Source organism: Mytilus californianus, unplaced genomic scaffold (assembly GCF_021869535.1).
Source record: "Mytilus californianus isolate M0D057914Y unplaced genomic scaffold, xbMytCali1.0.p SCAF_2, whole genome shotgun sequence".
Classification (NCBI taxonomy): Eukaryota; Metazoa; Mollusca; class Bivalvia; order Mytilida; family Mytilidae; genus Mytilus; species Mytilus californianus.
The window spans coordinates 116,789,782-116,808,118 of NW_026262668.1; the positions used below are offsets into that span (position 1 = coordinate 116,789,782).

General features: G+C 32.4%; 1 protein-coding gene across 8 annotated transcripts in view; it reads right to left on the reverse strand.

Annotated features, from left to right (window-relative positions):
- The window catches only part of LOC127730823 (ecotropic viral integration site 5 ortholog-like), a 77,254-nt gene that overhangs the window by 5,617 nt on the left and 53,300 nt on the right, over positions 1-18,337 (reverse strand). For 5 of the 8 annotated variants that reach the window (XM_052239416.1, XM_052239415.1, XM_052239417.1 and 2 more), the window contains 9 exons: positions 16,678-16,738; positions 13,629-13,682; positions 13,245-13,415; positions 11,707-11,862; positions 10,806-10,952; positions 9,013-9,333; positions 6,595-6,609; positions 5,763-5,858; positions 1,626-1,712 (listed from right to left, as the gene is read on the reverse strand). In XM_052239416.1, the coding sequence (XP_052095376.1) occupies positions 1,626-1,712; positions 5,763-5,858; positions 6,595-6,609; positions 9,013-9,333; positions 10,806-10,952; positions 11,707-11,862; positions 13,245-13,415; positions 13,629-13,682; positions 16,678-16,738 (1,108 nt within the window). Of the gene's footprint in view, positions 1-1,583; positions 1,713-5,762; positions 5,859-6,594; positions 6,610-9,012; positions 9,334-10,805; positions 10,953-11,706; positions 11,863-13,244; positions 13,416-13,628; positions 13,683-16,677; positions 16,739-18,337 lie in introns of all 8 variants that reach the window. The other 3 variants (XM_052239423.1, XM_052239419.1, XM_052239422.1) reach the window with 3 other exon arrangements.

Below are 18,337 nucleotides of genomic sequence, written 5' to 3' on the forward strand. Positions count from 1 at the left end.
TTTTATGTTGGTGTGAGAACAATAAAATTACCCACAATCCTTATAATTTTAAAACAGCCAATTGTCAGTTTTTAATTATATATTTTAATATATAAGATAAAATCTGCTGATTCAGTAAATATCAGTCAGTTTCCTGGGTGATAAAATTAACTTTGAATATAATTCTGCTATATCTTTTTCACATTCAAAAAAAAAAATAAAATAAAAATTATACTTTGACTATCCAGGGGTCCAGCAGAAGTTAGTCAACTGGAACAAACACACAATCAGCCTGAAGCTCATCAACATGCAACTACACAATAAAACTCAAGTCAATATCTCAAATACAGTAAAAAATAATGGGAAACTAAAATATATTGTATTCATTCAATTTGTGTCATTCTAAGTTTTATCAACAAATATTGTTCGTCTTTTTAAAGAGTATTTCATTTTCTATATGCTGAATTCAATCTAAACAATTCTTTTTAAGTCATTTTTTTAAACATCTTCATTAAACTTATGCGAACTGCATATGTAACAATGTGTTCCTCTTTTTAATTTATTATTGGTGTGTTTTGCTGATAAAGCAGGCTTGATGAATTAATAGCTTAAAACTTATATCAATGTAATATTAAGAAAAACGAAGTATATCAGGAAACTCAAATGAAAATTAACAAATATTTGTGTTAAAAAATATCATCATTAATCATATTAAATACTACTTTATTATAATGAATAATAAATAATTAAAATGATATACAGTTAACTCTTTGTATAAATATTCTGAATATATTAAGGTGATATCATTATAACTTGTACAGGATATATTTCTGTTATAAACTAAGATACATTTGAGAACATTGAAGGAAATAACATTTCTATTTGAATTACTTAATAAAATCATCACACTGAATTATAACACAAAGTAGATTTAAGGATGAGTGAATCAAAGCAGGAAAATGAGAATAAATGTCTTTTTCAATGAAAATGTGTACTTCTCATGTAAATTAAAAGCAGTGTTGGCACACATAAAACAAACCATGCAAAGCCTTGGATTCAAACAAAAACAATGAAAAACACATAGGTAAGAAGCAAAACAAAAACATGGTCTAATTCAAGAACAAAATTCAATCATGCCTCAAATAATCTTTAAGATTTTACCAATACAGAAAACTTAACAAAATTCTTTCTATTTTACACTATGTAAAGCAAAGAAAACTTCTTATTTCATCTTGAACTTCTTAGATCTGATTTCACCTTAAAATTGGGTAAAATTGATTTGAAAGACCACAAAAATAAAATGTTAAGTACACTATGTAGTACTGCTTTGTTAATGCTGATCCACTCATTTTTATCTGAATAATTCAATAGGAAATTCATTGAAAATTAAAATGTGTATTCAAGTTTTCCCATGTATGATATTTTTATAAATTATGACTTAAAAACTTGAGACTTTTTATGGAGTTGTCTTTTTTTTATTCAGTTGACTATTTCTATCTGCATAACTATCAAACAGATTATTTCTTAAATTTGACACATTGTAAATAATTTGATAAATTAACAAGGCAGTACTGGCAGTATTAAGGTGAGAAAGAGACACCCACACGCTAGGGTCAGTGTGCACTAGTACCACATGCAGCACACACCTCATCCTGAAGGTCGAATATACGATTTTCAAGATCCTGATGTCCACTTTTATTCTCCAACTGGTCAGCTGTCCATATTTCCTCTTTCTGAAGGCCGAAAGAAAAGAGGTAAAGTATTTAATAGAAAAATATGTGGCGGCAAACAGACCTCTGACTTAAAATAAAATAAAATAAAATGATGAACGCTGTACATACGATGAAGATAAAAAAAACCTTGATCAAATAAGAATGCTTTTAACACAATACTATCATGTATGAACAAAAGAGATCAAATAAGAATGCTTGTATCCAGGGCTTCCAAAACGGTCATATATTCCGGACTTGACCGAAACTTTCATAAAAAGACCGGCTGCTCTCAGCCTCAAACGGTCAAATAGAATTGGTGTGCCACATTTTGTTATTCAAGGCATTTTCATGAAACGGTCATTTCAATTTTTACCAACTATCGATCGATAAAAATGTCCGTTTGGGGCTTTGGGCATGTCAGTTTGGGCATTTTAGTTTATAATTGTGGCAATCTATTTCACAAAGATATTTCGGTCATAATTGGGTTTAATAAAACAGAAGCAGCATATTTCAGATACTTTGAGGTGTCTCAGTTAGTCTAATCCTCTGGGTACATAAATGTACGGCTTGGTCTTTAGCTTGTGTACATCAATAAAAAGTAGAAAAAACACGTTTTCTTTTATTTAAATAACAACAAGCTGTCAAACAATTATCCCTTCAATAAGTTATATTGAAGCCATAAATCATTCACTGATTACAGGTTTGTTACCTTTGATGAGGTGTCCTTAGCTTATCTTTATCAATAGAATTAATGATGCATAACAATGTACATAAAGGTAATCCGGTAAACGAGGTCAAACATGTAAGCGTGTATGGAACAACATCCTATTTAATTACGCTTTATAGATATTATTTTAAATGAGCATTCAGTTTTATAAGTATCCTGATATTTAAAAGTTATTCTTCAAATAAGGATATTTATAAATGAATAAGTATGATATATATTATTTTATTTAACACTGTACATCGTGTTAAATACTGGGGTACTCTCAAGGGGAAAATTTACTAAAATATATAGGAAAAACCAATGGACAAATTTCAGTCAATAAATGATTTAACTAAGTTAAATGGTGCCGTGATCACTTCTAAATTATATCAAGAGAACAATGCCTGCTCCGAATTTATTCAGACAATTTCCGATGTTATAGAGAAAGAGGTGATGTCCGACGTAAAGTTAAGTCCCGCCGTGGGAATTATGATCGACTAAGGTGTAGTCTAGGTATTGACGCTTTAGATCAACTTATGAGGATAAGCTTAGTAGGTGTAGATGTTAAAGACTTTGACCCTGTTCCTGCTATCCGCAAATGGCAATCCGTTCGTAACCGCCATGTTTATCAGAACAATGCATTTAGCGAGCTCATGAATGTAAAATCTTTAATTAGACTAAATGAACTCTAATCTTGTGCTGTGATCTGTGCTTCTTTTCAATGTGCTCATTGTAATATTTATTGCGTGTGTTTGTCAGCATTGTGCTCTTCTGACATTTTATTGTTGTTATATGCTTACATAAAATATCATGTTGTTATTCATTAAATTATTTATCAACTGAGTATGTTTTTATTTATTCCTTATTTTCTAAATCAGGTTGGGAAATTGTACAAAGAAAAATGTTATCACTGTTCAGTAGATTTTACACGGTTTAAAACAATATCCTTCATCGGGCCTCCTCAATGTTATCTATAAATATCGCATCAGTTGTAAAAGTCACGTGGTCAGGTAATCAATACACAAAAAGAAAAGTATCACGTGTATTGATGATCAAGTTGTACTGCAATTAAAGCCAACATCAACAGTTTCAAATAAGATGGCCTTAATTTACAAAGTGTTAAGTACTCACAGAGAGAAGATAGATTATATAAACAGAAACAAAAACATGAGAACAGTCAGGTACTGAAGCTGATTGATGCAATGATGGTTACTGTATTACGATACACAGAAAAATGACACAATACCGAGGATAATATTTTATTTATTTTTAGAATGAAGAAAACAAAACAGTTATAAATAATTTTATTGCATATAACACTACTAATTATTTAGACACATATATCAATTTATGCATCCTCTCAGTTACATTTAAGTATCCAGCTGATCATTGACCGTCAGAAATATTTCTTTGAAAAATGTCCGGCTGTCGTCAGGAAATTTTGGAAGCCCTGCTTGTATCCTTTTATCACAAAACTATCATGTATGAACAAAAGAGATGTGGGCATACATCAATATGACATCAACCAAACAACATAAACAACCTAAGACATCTAAAGGGAATCAGTCATTCTTCAACAATAGACCATTGTCTTTTCAAAATGTCAAGCTCTAAAACATACCAAGGCTCTATGTGTACACTATACTTCATAAACTACTACCATAAAAATTCAAAAAAAAAGTTCTGTGGAACCCTGTGTCTTGCCTGGAATTGCTGCTGTCAGTGTTAAAGTGTAATGTTGACTTAAAAAGTGAGTCCATTTAGCAGTAAAATACAGAATTTAAAAAAAAAATTCAAACTTTTTCTTTAGATGCTATTTTTTGGCCTAGAAGATGAGCTTCTGTACAAGTTTCATAACAATCCATTAAGGTTTACAAAGATATCATTATCCCAGACTGTCTTTAAATGTTCACTGTAAATAAACTGTTATCACAGAGATATGTCTCGCCTTTTTGTAATTTTGATAATGCAAATGTTGAAATTAAAATAGTAATACTTTAACATGTAAGTTATGCAAATATTCAAAGTCGATGAACTATGACTGAAGGTACATGGCTAAACAATCTCCATGGAAATGAGATGTGCCAATGTTAATACAACTGCATACCAAATACCATTGACTTATTATAAGTCGTTCCCTTTAAACACACCTAAACATAAACATTAACTTGTAAACTATGTAAAAGTTTCAAAGTCAATGAACCATAATGAGGGTGGTGGGGCTATTTAATCTCCATGGAAATGACACTTGCAAATTCCAATAACAAATATCATTGACTTAACATTAGCATTTCATCTTAAACTGATCTAATCACAAACTAATACATGTAAACTAAGCAAGTGTTTCAAAGTCAATAGACCATGACTGAGGGGGCGGGGCCAAATACTCTCCATGGAAATGAGATGTACTAATGCTTATACAACTGAATACCAATTAACATTGGCCTACCACTAATGGTTCCCCTTGAACTGACCTAATCACAAACTAATACATGTAAACTAAGCAAAATTTTCAAAGTCAATAGACCATGACTAAGGGGGCAGAGCCAAATAATCTCGATGGAAATGAGATATGCCAATGCTTATACAACTGCATACCAAATATCATTGACCTACCACTAGTGGTTCCCCATAAACTGACCTAATCATAAACTAAGCAAAAGTTTCAAAGTCAATAGACCATGACTGAAGGGGCAGGGCCAAATAATCTCCATGTAAATGAGATGTGCCAATGTTCAACTGCATACCAAATATCATTGACCTACCATTTGTGGTTCACCATAAACTAGACCTAATCACAAACTAATACATTGTTGATGCCGCCGCCGCCACCGCCTGCGCCGGAAACAGCATACCTATGTTTCACTTTTTAACTCTGTCCAAATTTTATAAATTTCCATGAAGCTTTAAAAAAGTTATTGCTGACTGAAAAACTTTAATCTTAGACAAAATCTGAAGTTAACTGTAAAAAAAACTAAGTCCATTTATTAGTAAAATATGGAAAAATTCCATGTATGTTTGACAAAGTTATTGATGTCCAAAAAACCTTAACCACAGACTGAACCTAAATGTTGACGTCACCGACGGAATCTAGGATCGCCATGTCTCGCTTTCGGGATATTTTTCGCGAAATAAATTTCGCAAGCTCGACAAAAATGAAAATAACTAATAAAAGTGTTGTAGTTTACATAAATTTCTAATTCAGCTATTCCTTTTTTTAAGTTCAGCTATAAAGTAAGTATTCTACTTGAGTTTCTCTATTTCAGCTATTGGTTATCATGATTTTGCTTTAAGGTGGGTATTTTAGCTGAATTTCTAATTCATCTATTGGTTGCGTTGGATTTGTCTTAAAATGAGTATCTTACCTGAATCTCTAATTCAGCTATTCGTTGTTTTAGTTCTGCTATCACATGAGTATTTTCTGCTTCTTTGATCTTCAGCATCATTGTTTCTTCTCTCCTCTGAAAAAGGGCAATTTTTATTCTGATTATCTCCCTTAGATAGCATATTTTATGAACATTTTAATTTGTAACAGTCCTGTACAAGATTTTAAAATGCAATTCATGTAGTTAATCTAAAATACTTCATAAATATGTGTCTCACAGCATTTTGCTAAATAATTTCCATTATTCTATCTCCAATTTTTTGATTGAAATTAATTACATTTACTTTTATTTCTTGTTTCAATTTATTTTAATGTACTTATTCAACAACTGATATTCATTTTTAAAAATATCAAATAAAACCGGCAATACATATATGAAATTGATGAGGTAGCCTTAACATCAACATGCTGATTCTCCTTGAAAGGATTAAGTATATATTCATGAAGCAATAAAAAGATATATTGGGAGTGTAGGGAATTGTGGTCCATAAAACTTATCTTGATATTTTGTGATACTTTGGAACACTTGTTTAAGGACCAAATACTAGGAAAGTCTTCTCAAAAATTTTTTTGTAAGTGCACCCATGTATACAGTAACAGTGTATTTTGAAATGCGTGAAAAATAAGTGCAGGAAATCAGAAATTCCAAATTTCCGATACTGAGGCAAAAAGAATCTAAGTCTAATTCTTTAAAGACAAAGTGGCCTTCTTTTAAGTCAGCTGTGCTATAAAAGTATGACAGGTGTAGAAGTCATGAGGAAAGATTCATGTTACACTAAAAATATGTCCATTTTCCTGTGATCAATATTTACCTCTACACTATTTCCCTAAAATTAAACTTAACTTTATAAACATCCAAGTATCATTGCTCATTGTTTTTTTTCTTTTAAATCTTTTAGATTTACAAAGTCAAACTAAAAAATTTGAAGAACAAAATACATGTTTTGACAAGAAAAGTTAGTCATAGCACAAAAAGGTAGACAATTGAAGGTTGATATCTGAAATATTAAAACCTACCATAATTTCCCTTCTTTTATAAACATTCATGAAAATTATGAATAATATTTTCAATGGAAAGTTAAGATAAATTCATTGTTATATAAAATGCTCCGCAGGGCGCAGCTTGATACGACCGCAGAGGTCGAACCCTGAACAGTTGGGGCAAGTATGGACACAACATTCAAGCTTGATACAGCTCTGAATTTGGATTGTGATTAAATATTTGACACAGCATAGGTTTCTGACACAGAATGAATGTGGTCTAAGAACTTAAAAATTTTAAATTGGACATTCACCTATTATGGTCCAATATCCAAAATCTAAATACATGGTTAGATTCAGCATATCAAAGAACCCCAAGAATTCAATTTTTGATGAAATCAAACAAAAGTTTAATTTTGGACCCTTTTGACCTCAATGTGGACAAAGTTGAAAACGGGGCCCAAAAATCAAAAATCTAAATACATGGTTAGATTCAGCATATCAAAGAACCCCATATATTCAATTTTTGTTGAAATCAAACAAAGTTTAATTTTGGACCCCGATTTGGACCAACTTGAAAACTGGGCCCATAATCAAAAATCTAAATACATGTTTAGATTCAGCATATCAAAGAACCCTAAAAATTCAATTTTTGTTAAAATCAAACTAAGTTTAATTTTGGACCCTTTGGACCTTAATGTAGACCAATTTGAAAACAGAACCAAAAATTAAGAATCTAAATACACGGTTAGATTCGGCATATCAAAGAACCCCAATAATTCAATTTTTGATGAAATCAAACAAAGTTAAATTTTGGACCCTTTGGACCTCAATGTGGACCAATTTAAAAACGGGGCCCAAAATCCAAAAACTTAATACACAGTTAGATTCAGCATATTAAAGAACCCCAAGAATTCAAGAACAAAACCCCATTGAAATTGATCAAGAAATAAGCAATTTATACAAAGTATCTTCTTTTGCACAATACTGTGCAATTGAATATTTCTTGCTATTGCGCAATACTGTACAATTGACAATTTCTTGCTATTGCGCAATATTGTGCTATTGGATATTTCTTGCTATTGCGCAATACTGTGCAATTGAAGATTTCTTGCTATTGCGCAATACTGTGCAATTGAAGATTTCTTGCTATTGTGCAATACTGTGCAATTGAAAATTTCTTGCTATTGCACAATACTTATTAAATAATAATTTACACATCCTGTTTGGTGTGTATCTCCTACCATATCATTATTATTTGCTTTTAAATATAAATCAGAAATAACCAACTTAAAATGGAAAATTTTAAAAGAAAAAAAAAAAATCCCCCCCCCCCCCAAATTTTTTGAACCCCCTTATGATTCATCACCCCCAAACTCAATCCCAGCCTTCCCTTTGTGGTATGGTACCTTGCAGTACAATTTCAGAGAGATCCATACACTTGAACACAAGTAATTGTCTGGAAACTAGAAAAATGCTTATTTTTTGCCCCTTTTTGGCCCCCAATTCCTAAACGTTTCGGGCAATTACCCCCAAACTCAATTCCAGCTTTCCCTTTGAGATATGGAACCTTGTAGTACAATTTCAGAAATATCCAAACACTTACACACAAGTTATTGTCATGAAACTAGAAAAATGCTTGTTTTTTGCCCCTTTTTTGGCCCCTAATTCCTAAAATTTTGAGGCAATTACCCCCAAAATCAATTACAGCCTTCCCTTTGTGATATGGAACCTTGTGGTACAATGTCAGAGAGATCCATACACTTACACACAAGTTATTGTCTGGAAGTTACAAAAATGCTTATTTTTGGCCCCTTTTTGGCCCCTAATTCCTTAACTGTTAGTACCATAACCCCCAAAATCATTCCCAACCTTCCTTTCGTGGTATAGAACCTTATGGTAAAATTTCATGGAGATCCATTCACTTAAACTAAAGTTAGAGTGCGAAAACCAATGTGTCTTCGGACGACGCCGGACGACGCCAGACGACGACGACGACGACGACGCCAACGTCATACCAATATACGACCAAAAAATTTTTAATTTTTGCGGTCGTATAAAAATTGTTTTGATTTTCTTTAATTCTTCAAATAAAAATCTTTTTAATATTAAAAGCTTACAAACCTATTAGTCAACAAGCTTATATATTGTTTTGTTTTTCTAGGAAGCCAAAACAATTTTCAGATGTAAAGTGGAATTTACTTTTCTATCATTACCCCACTCAAATCAAACCATGTTATTGGACAAACCTGAGATTGCATATCATCTATCTTCCTGATATGTTCCTTTATATGACCATCTAATTTCTTCTCTCTCTCCAGACCTTCTTCATATTTTGCCTTCAAGAGTTTATTTTCCTCATCCATTCTACGAATTTGGTTTGTACATATATGATTCTGTGTCTCAAGTTCCATGTACTTTTGTTTTGTATCCTTTAAGTCAGACATACAATTAGCCTCACGGACTTTAATTGTCATTACATCTTCTTGTAGCTGTTTAACTTCCTGTTTGTGATTTTTGTCTTTTGGAGAAGATGTTGGTGAGTCTGCTGTTGACTCAACTTTAAAAGTCTGAAATAAAATGCATTTCATATTACATATACCATTAATGTTATACCTGAATCAGTCATGCTATCGTAAGGTGTTAAATACCAGTAATTAAACAGCTGCTAAACTAAAATAGACATCAGTAAGCAAAAAATCTACTTTTTTCGGATGACTAAATGACAGATGTTAATGGTACAGTTGTACTTAAAATAATATGAAATATGATAATACAGACAATATATCTATTACATTAGAAGAATCTACCGCTGATTGGGAATATTCTTATTTTAATGGTATGATCTTACATAATGTACTAAACATCTGGTAATACAGTGTTTTAAGATCAATCAAAGGTGTCTTACAAAGTGTTTTTTTGAAGATTTGATTTGATTTCATTTTTTAGAGGAATGAAAATATTTCCCTGTTGTGATCAGAAATTTCTGTCAGTAACCAAAATGTATAATAAACTGCTTCGCCTAAAAAAAAGTTTTACCCCCCCCCCCCTCCCTCCTTTTCCAAAAAAAAATACTACTTGAAGAAATCTTTTTAATTTCTTAAATCATGAGGGAAAAAAATTGCCCCCCCCCCCCCTCATTTTTTTAATCCCCCCCCCCCCAAAAAAAAAAACATTTGAAGAAATTTTCTTTTTGTAAAATGTGGTACAATTTAAGAAAAATCAATACACTTAAACACAAGTTATTGCCTAAAAAAATGCTTGTTTTAGATCCTTTTTTGCCCCCAATTCCTGAACGGTTTGGGCAACTACCCCCAAAATGAATCCCAACCTTCTACTTGTGGTATTGAACCTTGTGGTACAATTTCAGAGCAATCACAATACTTATACACAAGTTATTGTCCTGAAACTAGAAAAATGCTTGTTTTGGGCCCCTTTTGGGCCTCTAATTCCTAAACGGTTGGGACCATCACCCCCAAAAACAATCCCAACCTTCCTTTTGTGGTATTGAACCTTTTTCATAAAATTTCATAGAGATCCATACACATAAACTAAGTTATTGTCCGGAAACCAAATGTCTTCGGACGACTACGTGACAGCATTATACGACCCCAAAATCTTTTTGCGGTGGTATAAAAATTACTGTAAAAAATTTCTAGCCTTCACCATTTCAAGTATCACTTGGTCTCATAAGCTTATGATATAAAGGAGTTTAAAGCCTTTTATTTATTACACATTTGGAAACTGTAATGTTATTCTTAAACACAACTTTGCTCAATAAACAAATTATTTCAATATTGAGAATGCTATTATTTTACAACAAATATCTATAAATTATTATCATCCTGAACATGATGTAGAAGTTAACGGCAAATGACTACAGGTCACCATACAGCCTTCAACAATTATCAAAACCCATACTGCATAGTAAGATATGAATAAAATATTTGTCACTGGAAGTTAAGCAACCAAAAATCAATCAATGTAACTTATCCATTTTTTTTTTAATGTACAGGGTTTTCCACACATCAGTAGAACTAACCTCCCACATACTCTCCAGTTCATGTACAGTTTGTCTCATTTCTTTAAGTCCCAGATTGGCCTCAGCTTCTCGTAACTTAACAGCTATCAACTCTTCTTGTAAGTTCTGTATGTCATTACTAGGGGCTCTCTGTAACTGTACATTTGTCTGAAATAAAAAAATAGATGGCTATGTGAAACATAAAAAAATAAATGGGGTATGTGTCCATGGGACACAGATGATGCTCCCGCTTGTATACAACATTATAAAGGGACATAACTCAAGAACAGTAAAAGTGACGCTACCAAAATTCAAACTTGATCTGTGTATTGTGGTAATAAACATTGTGTATAAGATTCATAACGTTTAGTTGAGGCAAACTAAAGTTAGAGAATGGAAAAGAAAAATTCAGCAATTTATCCATTTGTAAAGGGGCATAACTCTAGAATGGTAAAAGTGACGCCACCAAAATTCAAACTTGATCTGTGTTTTGTGGTAATAAGCATTGTGTATAAGTTTCATAACATTTGGTTGAGGCAAACTTAAGTTAGAGAACGGAAACGTAAAATTCAGTAATTTTTCCATTTGTAAAGGGCATATCTCCAGAATGGTAAAAGTGACGCCACCAAAATTCAAACTTGATCTGTGTTTTGTAGTAATAAGCAATGTGTATAAGTTTCATAACATTTGGTTGAGACAAACTTAAGTTAGAGAACGGAAACCAATTTCGGGACGTACGGACGGACGGACAAGGGTAAAACTTAACACACCCTCCGCTACGGCGAGGGGCATTAAAACATCTTCTTCAATTTTAATAATATAATTATGTGTGGAAAATTACTGTTATATTTACAAAGGCATAATAAATTTTGTGGTAAATAAAATAAATGTTTTATATTAATATTTTATTTTGTGTACTCACATCTTCTAGCTCCTTAATCTTTGATCGTAGTTCTTTTACAAGAGAATCTGTATCTGCATCTTTAAGTCTAATAACTATTAATTCTTCTTGTAGATTTTGTATCACAGTCTGTGCTTCATCATCGTCTAATGCTGAGGCTGAATTTATACTAGATGTCTGAAATTAACCATAGCTTGATGTATAATAGAATCATAAAGAACTTTCTCACCAATATCATATCAAACAAATAAAATGAAGATACTAAAAAATGGAATTTTAAATGAGATTTTGAAAATATAATGTACCAACAAAAACTACTTTTAATTTGATATGAAATATTATACTGTTAACTGTCAGTAAGTATTTGTGACTCTTTTACCATACCATTATAATCACATGAATTACTGAAATCAAAGTGCTCGTGAGCAGTAAGGGGTAAAGCTTGTTTTCATTTTTCAATGTGAACTTAAATTAAACATTGAATTGTAATTAGGAATGAAACACATCAAGGTAAAATATGTTTGAACCAAAATACCAAACTCCAAGGTAAATTCAAAAAGGGGAAGTCAATAAAAACTGACAAATGCTCCCCTATATCAATCAAAATGATATGTTTTGAATTGGAGTTATTTTCTCTTCATTATAATTGCACATCTGTAGTTTCATAACATATAGATCAAAATTTGATCTATATGTAATATTGAAACAAAACACTGGTCACAAATATGATGACAACTGTAACTGTATCTTAGACCCATTTTTTAATGTCTTTTACTGAATATCATATGAGTGAAAATCTGTGTACTTGCATTGATGAAATTCTTGAACTAATTCTTGTATAATTGTGTGATTGAACAGCTGTTTAGTAAAGCTAGGATATGAACCTGTATCATATGTCAATGAATTATAATGTCCTCAAAAGGAATTATAGTATATGTACAATATACCAGGGCCTCATAGATGGAAAAGGCTCATATCTAATGTATTTGTTACACAGATATGAAAAATAATTCTGTATCAAAGTGGATGGTATAGGCTGAACAGGGGGATAAAAGTTGTCAATCCCCATCTTCCTAAAAAAATCAGCTTTCTTTCTCCAAATCTGAGTTTTCAAATCAAATTTCCACAGACATATCATCAAAATGATCAAAAATCCATTTTAAGAGAAAAGTGATACTTTTCCAGCCAAAAAAATAGTCAAATGAAACAACAATAAAAATATTTTTATAAAAAACCATAAATATACTTCTGATTTAAAAAAAAAAACAGAATTGAACTATCCCTGATTTGGTCTAAAACTACTTCGAAAGAACACTTCTGGATACTTCAATTCTAATAAGTTTTCAGAGGAAAGTCATTGACATATTAATTATTTCTTCTTTCATTAGATATTATAAATTAGCCAAAAATGTCTTTTTTGCACAAATTTAATTGTTTAAAATGACCATCCAGATCAAGAAAAATGTGAAGAAAAAGGAAGTATTCTGTCCCTGATGATAAGCCCTGTTCCACTGGTAATATTCTGTAAAAATTAGATTTACACAAACTTGGAGACTAACCCTTTGTTTTATATCTCCTATAAGATTATTTGCTACAGATAGCTTCTTCTGTGACTCAGCTAACTCCTTTTTGATTGTAGAAAGAACATTTTTCAGAGCATATGTTTCCTCTGCCTCTTGGGCTCTTGTCAATTGATACTGTATCAGCCTGTCTGCTAAAGATGCAGATTCCTGGAAATAAAATGTCAATAAAGGTATATCAAAAATGTGTTAACTTTGTCAATTCCTTTTCAGGTGAAATATCATCCAATGATTTACAATTCTTCCATATAAAAATATACATATAAAAACATTTAAAATCAATTTAATTTGGGAAAATCAATATATGTTGAAATATAAAAAAAAGTATTGAATCTTGGAAAAAAAATATCTGTGATGACTGACCTTTTCTAAATTATCTATCCTCTGTCTAAGTAATCTGTTTTCTGTCCTTAATCTCTACAAAGAAAAATATTCATTAATCTTCCATGTCAAAGAATGAGAACAAACACTCTTCTTTTTAAGGTAATATCATGTATAAAGGTAGTAAGTGTAGAAACTGTCCTCTAAATCTTTCTTTTTGGCTAAAAAGACTTATTTTTGCTTAAAGCTTTGTTTTTGGTTGCCTATTATACCAGCATAAGAGGGATTCTAAATATTTTTTATTGAAATTTCTTTCATATATCTTTTAGTACCCACTAGTTGAAGGGGAGGGTTGAGATCTCATAAACTAGTTGAACCAGTTATCCTGTCACATGTTTATGTTTTTGTCATGAAACTCATCAGTGATTATTTGTAGTTTTATATGATTTTATTTTGTATTGAGGGAAGAAGATCTTTGATGATTGCAGTTTTAATTCATTCACCACTTTTATAGGTTCATTTGTTAGCAGAACTGACATTTTGCTTGACAGTTGTCTATTATCAAGACCATATAATGACTTGTATGAACTTTATATATATATCTTTTGGTATTTTGTGTATTAGGGTTGCTGTCTCCTTGATGCATACCTCAAAGTTCCATTAATTCATATGTAATTAGAAGTTGTCAAGAATGAATGATATGCCCTCATTGGGCATATTGAAATTGTTGCAAAAATAACTAGAGGCTCTCAAGAGCCTGTGTCGCTCACCTGACTCTACTTTGGTTTTAGAAATCATGTAAAGATAGATAAAAATCATAACAGATACCCAAATAATGATTGAGGCCAAATTTTGATTAATATTGGTCCCGTTATTTAATAAAATATCCTGGTGGCCATCTTGAACAGTAAATCGGCAACAAAGTAGCAACACTTGGTCAGCACTTCATAAGGAACATTCATGCCATGTTTGGTTTCATTCCATTCAGTGGTACTCTAAAAGAAGACATTTGTATGTATTTCCCATAGGGTCCTATGTTAAACTTAGCCCCCCCCCCCTAGCGGCCATCTTGGATGATGGATCGACTGCAAAGTAACAACACTTGGTCAGCAACTCATAAGGAACATTCATGCCATGTTTGGTTCAATTCCATTCAGTGGTTCTCTAAAAGAAGACAATTGTATGTATTTCCCATAGGGTCCTATGTTAAACTAAGTCCCCCGCTGTCGGCCATCTTGGATGATGGATCGGCTGCAAAGTAACAACACTTGGTCAACATCTCATAAGGAACATTCATGCCATGTTTGGTTCCATTCCATTTATTGGTTCTCTAAAAGAAGACATTTGTATGTATTTCCCATAGGGTCCTATGTTCAACTAAGTCCCCCGCTGGCGGCCATCTTGGATGATGGATCAGCTACAAAGTAACAACACTTGGTCAGAACCTCATAAGGAACATTCATGCCATGTTTGGTTTCATTCCATTCAGTGGTTCTCTAAAAGAAGACATTTGTATGTATTTCCCATAGGGTCCTATGTTAAACTAAATCCCCCGCTGGCGGCCATCTTGGATGATGGACCGACTGCAAAGTAACAACACTTGGTCAGCATCTCATACGGAACATTCATGCCATGTTTGGTTCCATTCCATTCAGTGGTTCTCTAAAAGAAGACATTTTTATGTATTTCCCATAGGGTCCTATGTTAAACTAAGTCCCCCGCTGGCGGCCATCTTGGATGATGGATCGGCTACAAAGTAACAACACTTGGTCAGCACCTCATAAGGAACATTCATGCCATGTTTGGTTTTATTCCATTCAGTGGTTCTCTAAAAGAAGACATTTGTATGTATTTCCCATAGGGTCCTATGTTAAACTAAGTTCCCCGATGGTGGCCATCTTGGATGATGGATCAGCTACAAAGTAACAACACATGGTCAACACCTCATAAGGAACATTCATGCCATGTTTGGTTTTATTCCATTCAGTGGTTCTCTAAAAGAAGTCATTTGTATGCATTTCCCATAGGGTCCTATGTTAAACTAAGTCCCCCGCTGGCGGCCATCTTGGATGATGGATCGGCTACAAAGTAACAACACTTGGTCAGCACCTCATAAGGAACATTCATGCCATGTTTGGTTTTATTCCATTCAGTGGTTCTCTAAAAGAAGTCATTTGTATGCATTTCCCATAGGGTCCTATGTTAAACTAAGTCCCCCGCTGGCGGCCATCTTGGATGATGGATCGGCTACAAAGTAACAACACTTGGTCAGCACCTCATAAGGAACATTCATGCCATGTTTGGTTTCATTCCATTCAGTGGTTCTCTAGAAGAAGTTCAAAATGTAAAAAGTTAACGCCGACGACGGACGACGCCGGACGACGGACGCCAAGTGATGAGAAAAGCTCACTTGGCCCTTCGGGCCAGGTGAGCTAAAAAGGGATATCTAGAAAGCATTTTATTAGAGGCAAATAAAATGGCCCTGTAGAAAAACATGCATGAGGATACCCTTAGGCCTATAAATGTTGTGTTAAATATGACTGGAATGACAAACCAGAACATTTTGAAAATCATAATAAAAGCAAGCTACATTCACCCATCCCAACAGTTTTAAGTTTGTATTAATTAAATCCAAGCAAAACAACAAAGTTAACTTTTTTTAATTGGAAAGGGAGCTTTCTTTCATCAATCCAAATGTTGTGTAAGAATTACATGAGAATTGGCTTAAAATTTTTTTTGAGTTATTGTACAAAGTGTTGATGGACAGACTGACGAACCAATGGAAAGAAGAATGGACCGACATTGGTATACAATAATATGTCTGGTCTTGGACAAGTTTATAAAAACTTATTTTTTTCAAGATTACTTATATTTAGACAATTTAGGATCTGGAATCTGGTCTGGTAACATAGTTTCTTTTTTATAAGTTGTAAATAAATGAATAAATTCAGATCGGCTCAAGTTTGTAGTGATAAGAAAGTAAGTGACAGCACATTTTTTATCTAAAAAAACTTTCATGCCTCATGTAAAATGTGGCTGTCACTTATTATACATCTTCTTTGATCCTCATCCTGTATAAAATCTATCTTACCCTCAACTCTATCTGGTCCTCATTTTCTTTACTCTTCAATGCTGTATACTCTTTCTCTATTCTACAATGGAAATACGTAAACAATTACCTTGAGCTGAAGAAATTTTGTTAAATTAAATGGTTTTTTAAGATTTTTGTTGTGCTGATTTAAACTAATATCAGATTAAGAAATCTTGTTTTCCACATTTCCAACAATCTCTATGTAAACTGAAAACCTCAATATATACGACATCAATAAACATCCATTAATGTTTAAATATAATGTATTCTTATCTTGTAACTACTTTTACAGAATAGTTAGGATTAAATTCAATGACCTTAACTAAAACTTACAGAACCTCTATATCTCTATTTCATATAAATACATCAGAAATAGCACTTTAAACGTCTTTCATAGTTTTTTTTTTGTATTGGTAGGTTTTGAACTACTGTAAATTCAGAAATTATTGTGAGGTGTTTATTAATGTGAATAATGCAACTGGGTCAGTATTGCAATGATAAGTACTCGCATTCTGATATCTGAAACATATATCTGTATGCAGATTTTTTTCTGAAATCACAATAATCAATTTCACATTTTTGTCGTCTCTTACTATATTGCAATAATAAATGCATGTAATAAACTCTGAATTTACAGTAACTGACATATACCCCTTTCTCCTTTCATTTATCTGACCTGAAAACCAAAACTCATAGGCAGATCTAGAGAGAAGGAGAAGGTCTAAGCAATCCTGCCCCCCCCCCCTTCTTTTTAAGCCTGAACATTTGTGTTCTTATAGTACAATTTTTTAATTTTTGACTGTTGGGCCCACCTAATTTTCGCTAGGGCCCCTACATCTACCAAATGAAAGTTCTGGATCCCCTACTGACTAAAAATACATGTGTTCATCCATTTTAATTCTTTTTTTTTGTGTATTTTAAAATCATCAAGAGCATTTTATAACAAGAATGTGTCCATAGTACATGGATGCCCCACTCGCATTATCATTTTCTATGTTCAGTGGACCGTGAAATTGGGGTAAAAACTCTAATTTGGCATTAAAATTAGAAAGATCATATGATAGGGAACATGTGTACTAAGTTTCATGTTGATTGGACTTCAACTTCATCAAAAACTACCTTGACCAAAAACTTTAACCTGAAGCGGGACAGACGGACGGACGGACGGATGGACGGACGCACAGACTAAAAAACATAATGCCCCTAGGTGGGGCATAAAAATTATGTGCTGAAACCTAAAATAATATAGTTTTCAAGTTAATATCAAGATATTTGTTAAAATTTGAAAGAAAATTTCTAAAATTCTGTGATCAGCAACTAAAATTGCAACACAAACTACCCATCAACTAAAGTCTGTATCTATTCACACTTATATATTTTCAATACACTACTCTCTCTCTCTTTAGAAATTCCATTGACATAATCATATCACATGAGTTAAACTCCTGCAACAGATTCAAATGTTATCTTTGTTTACAGTCTTTTCCTTACAGATATATATTCTTTGTTTCATTTCCTAATTTTAAAAAAAATGCAGTCATGTTGATTCAAGAACCTATTTACTTATAATTATTGTCAATGACATATTTGCTTTATATATATGTACATAAATAAACAATTTAAATCTCAGTTAAATTGGGTGGAGACCATAAAAAGAATA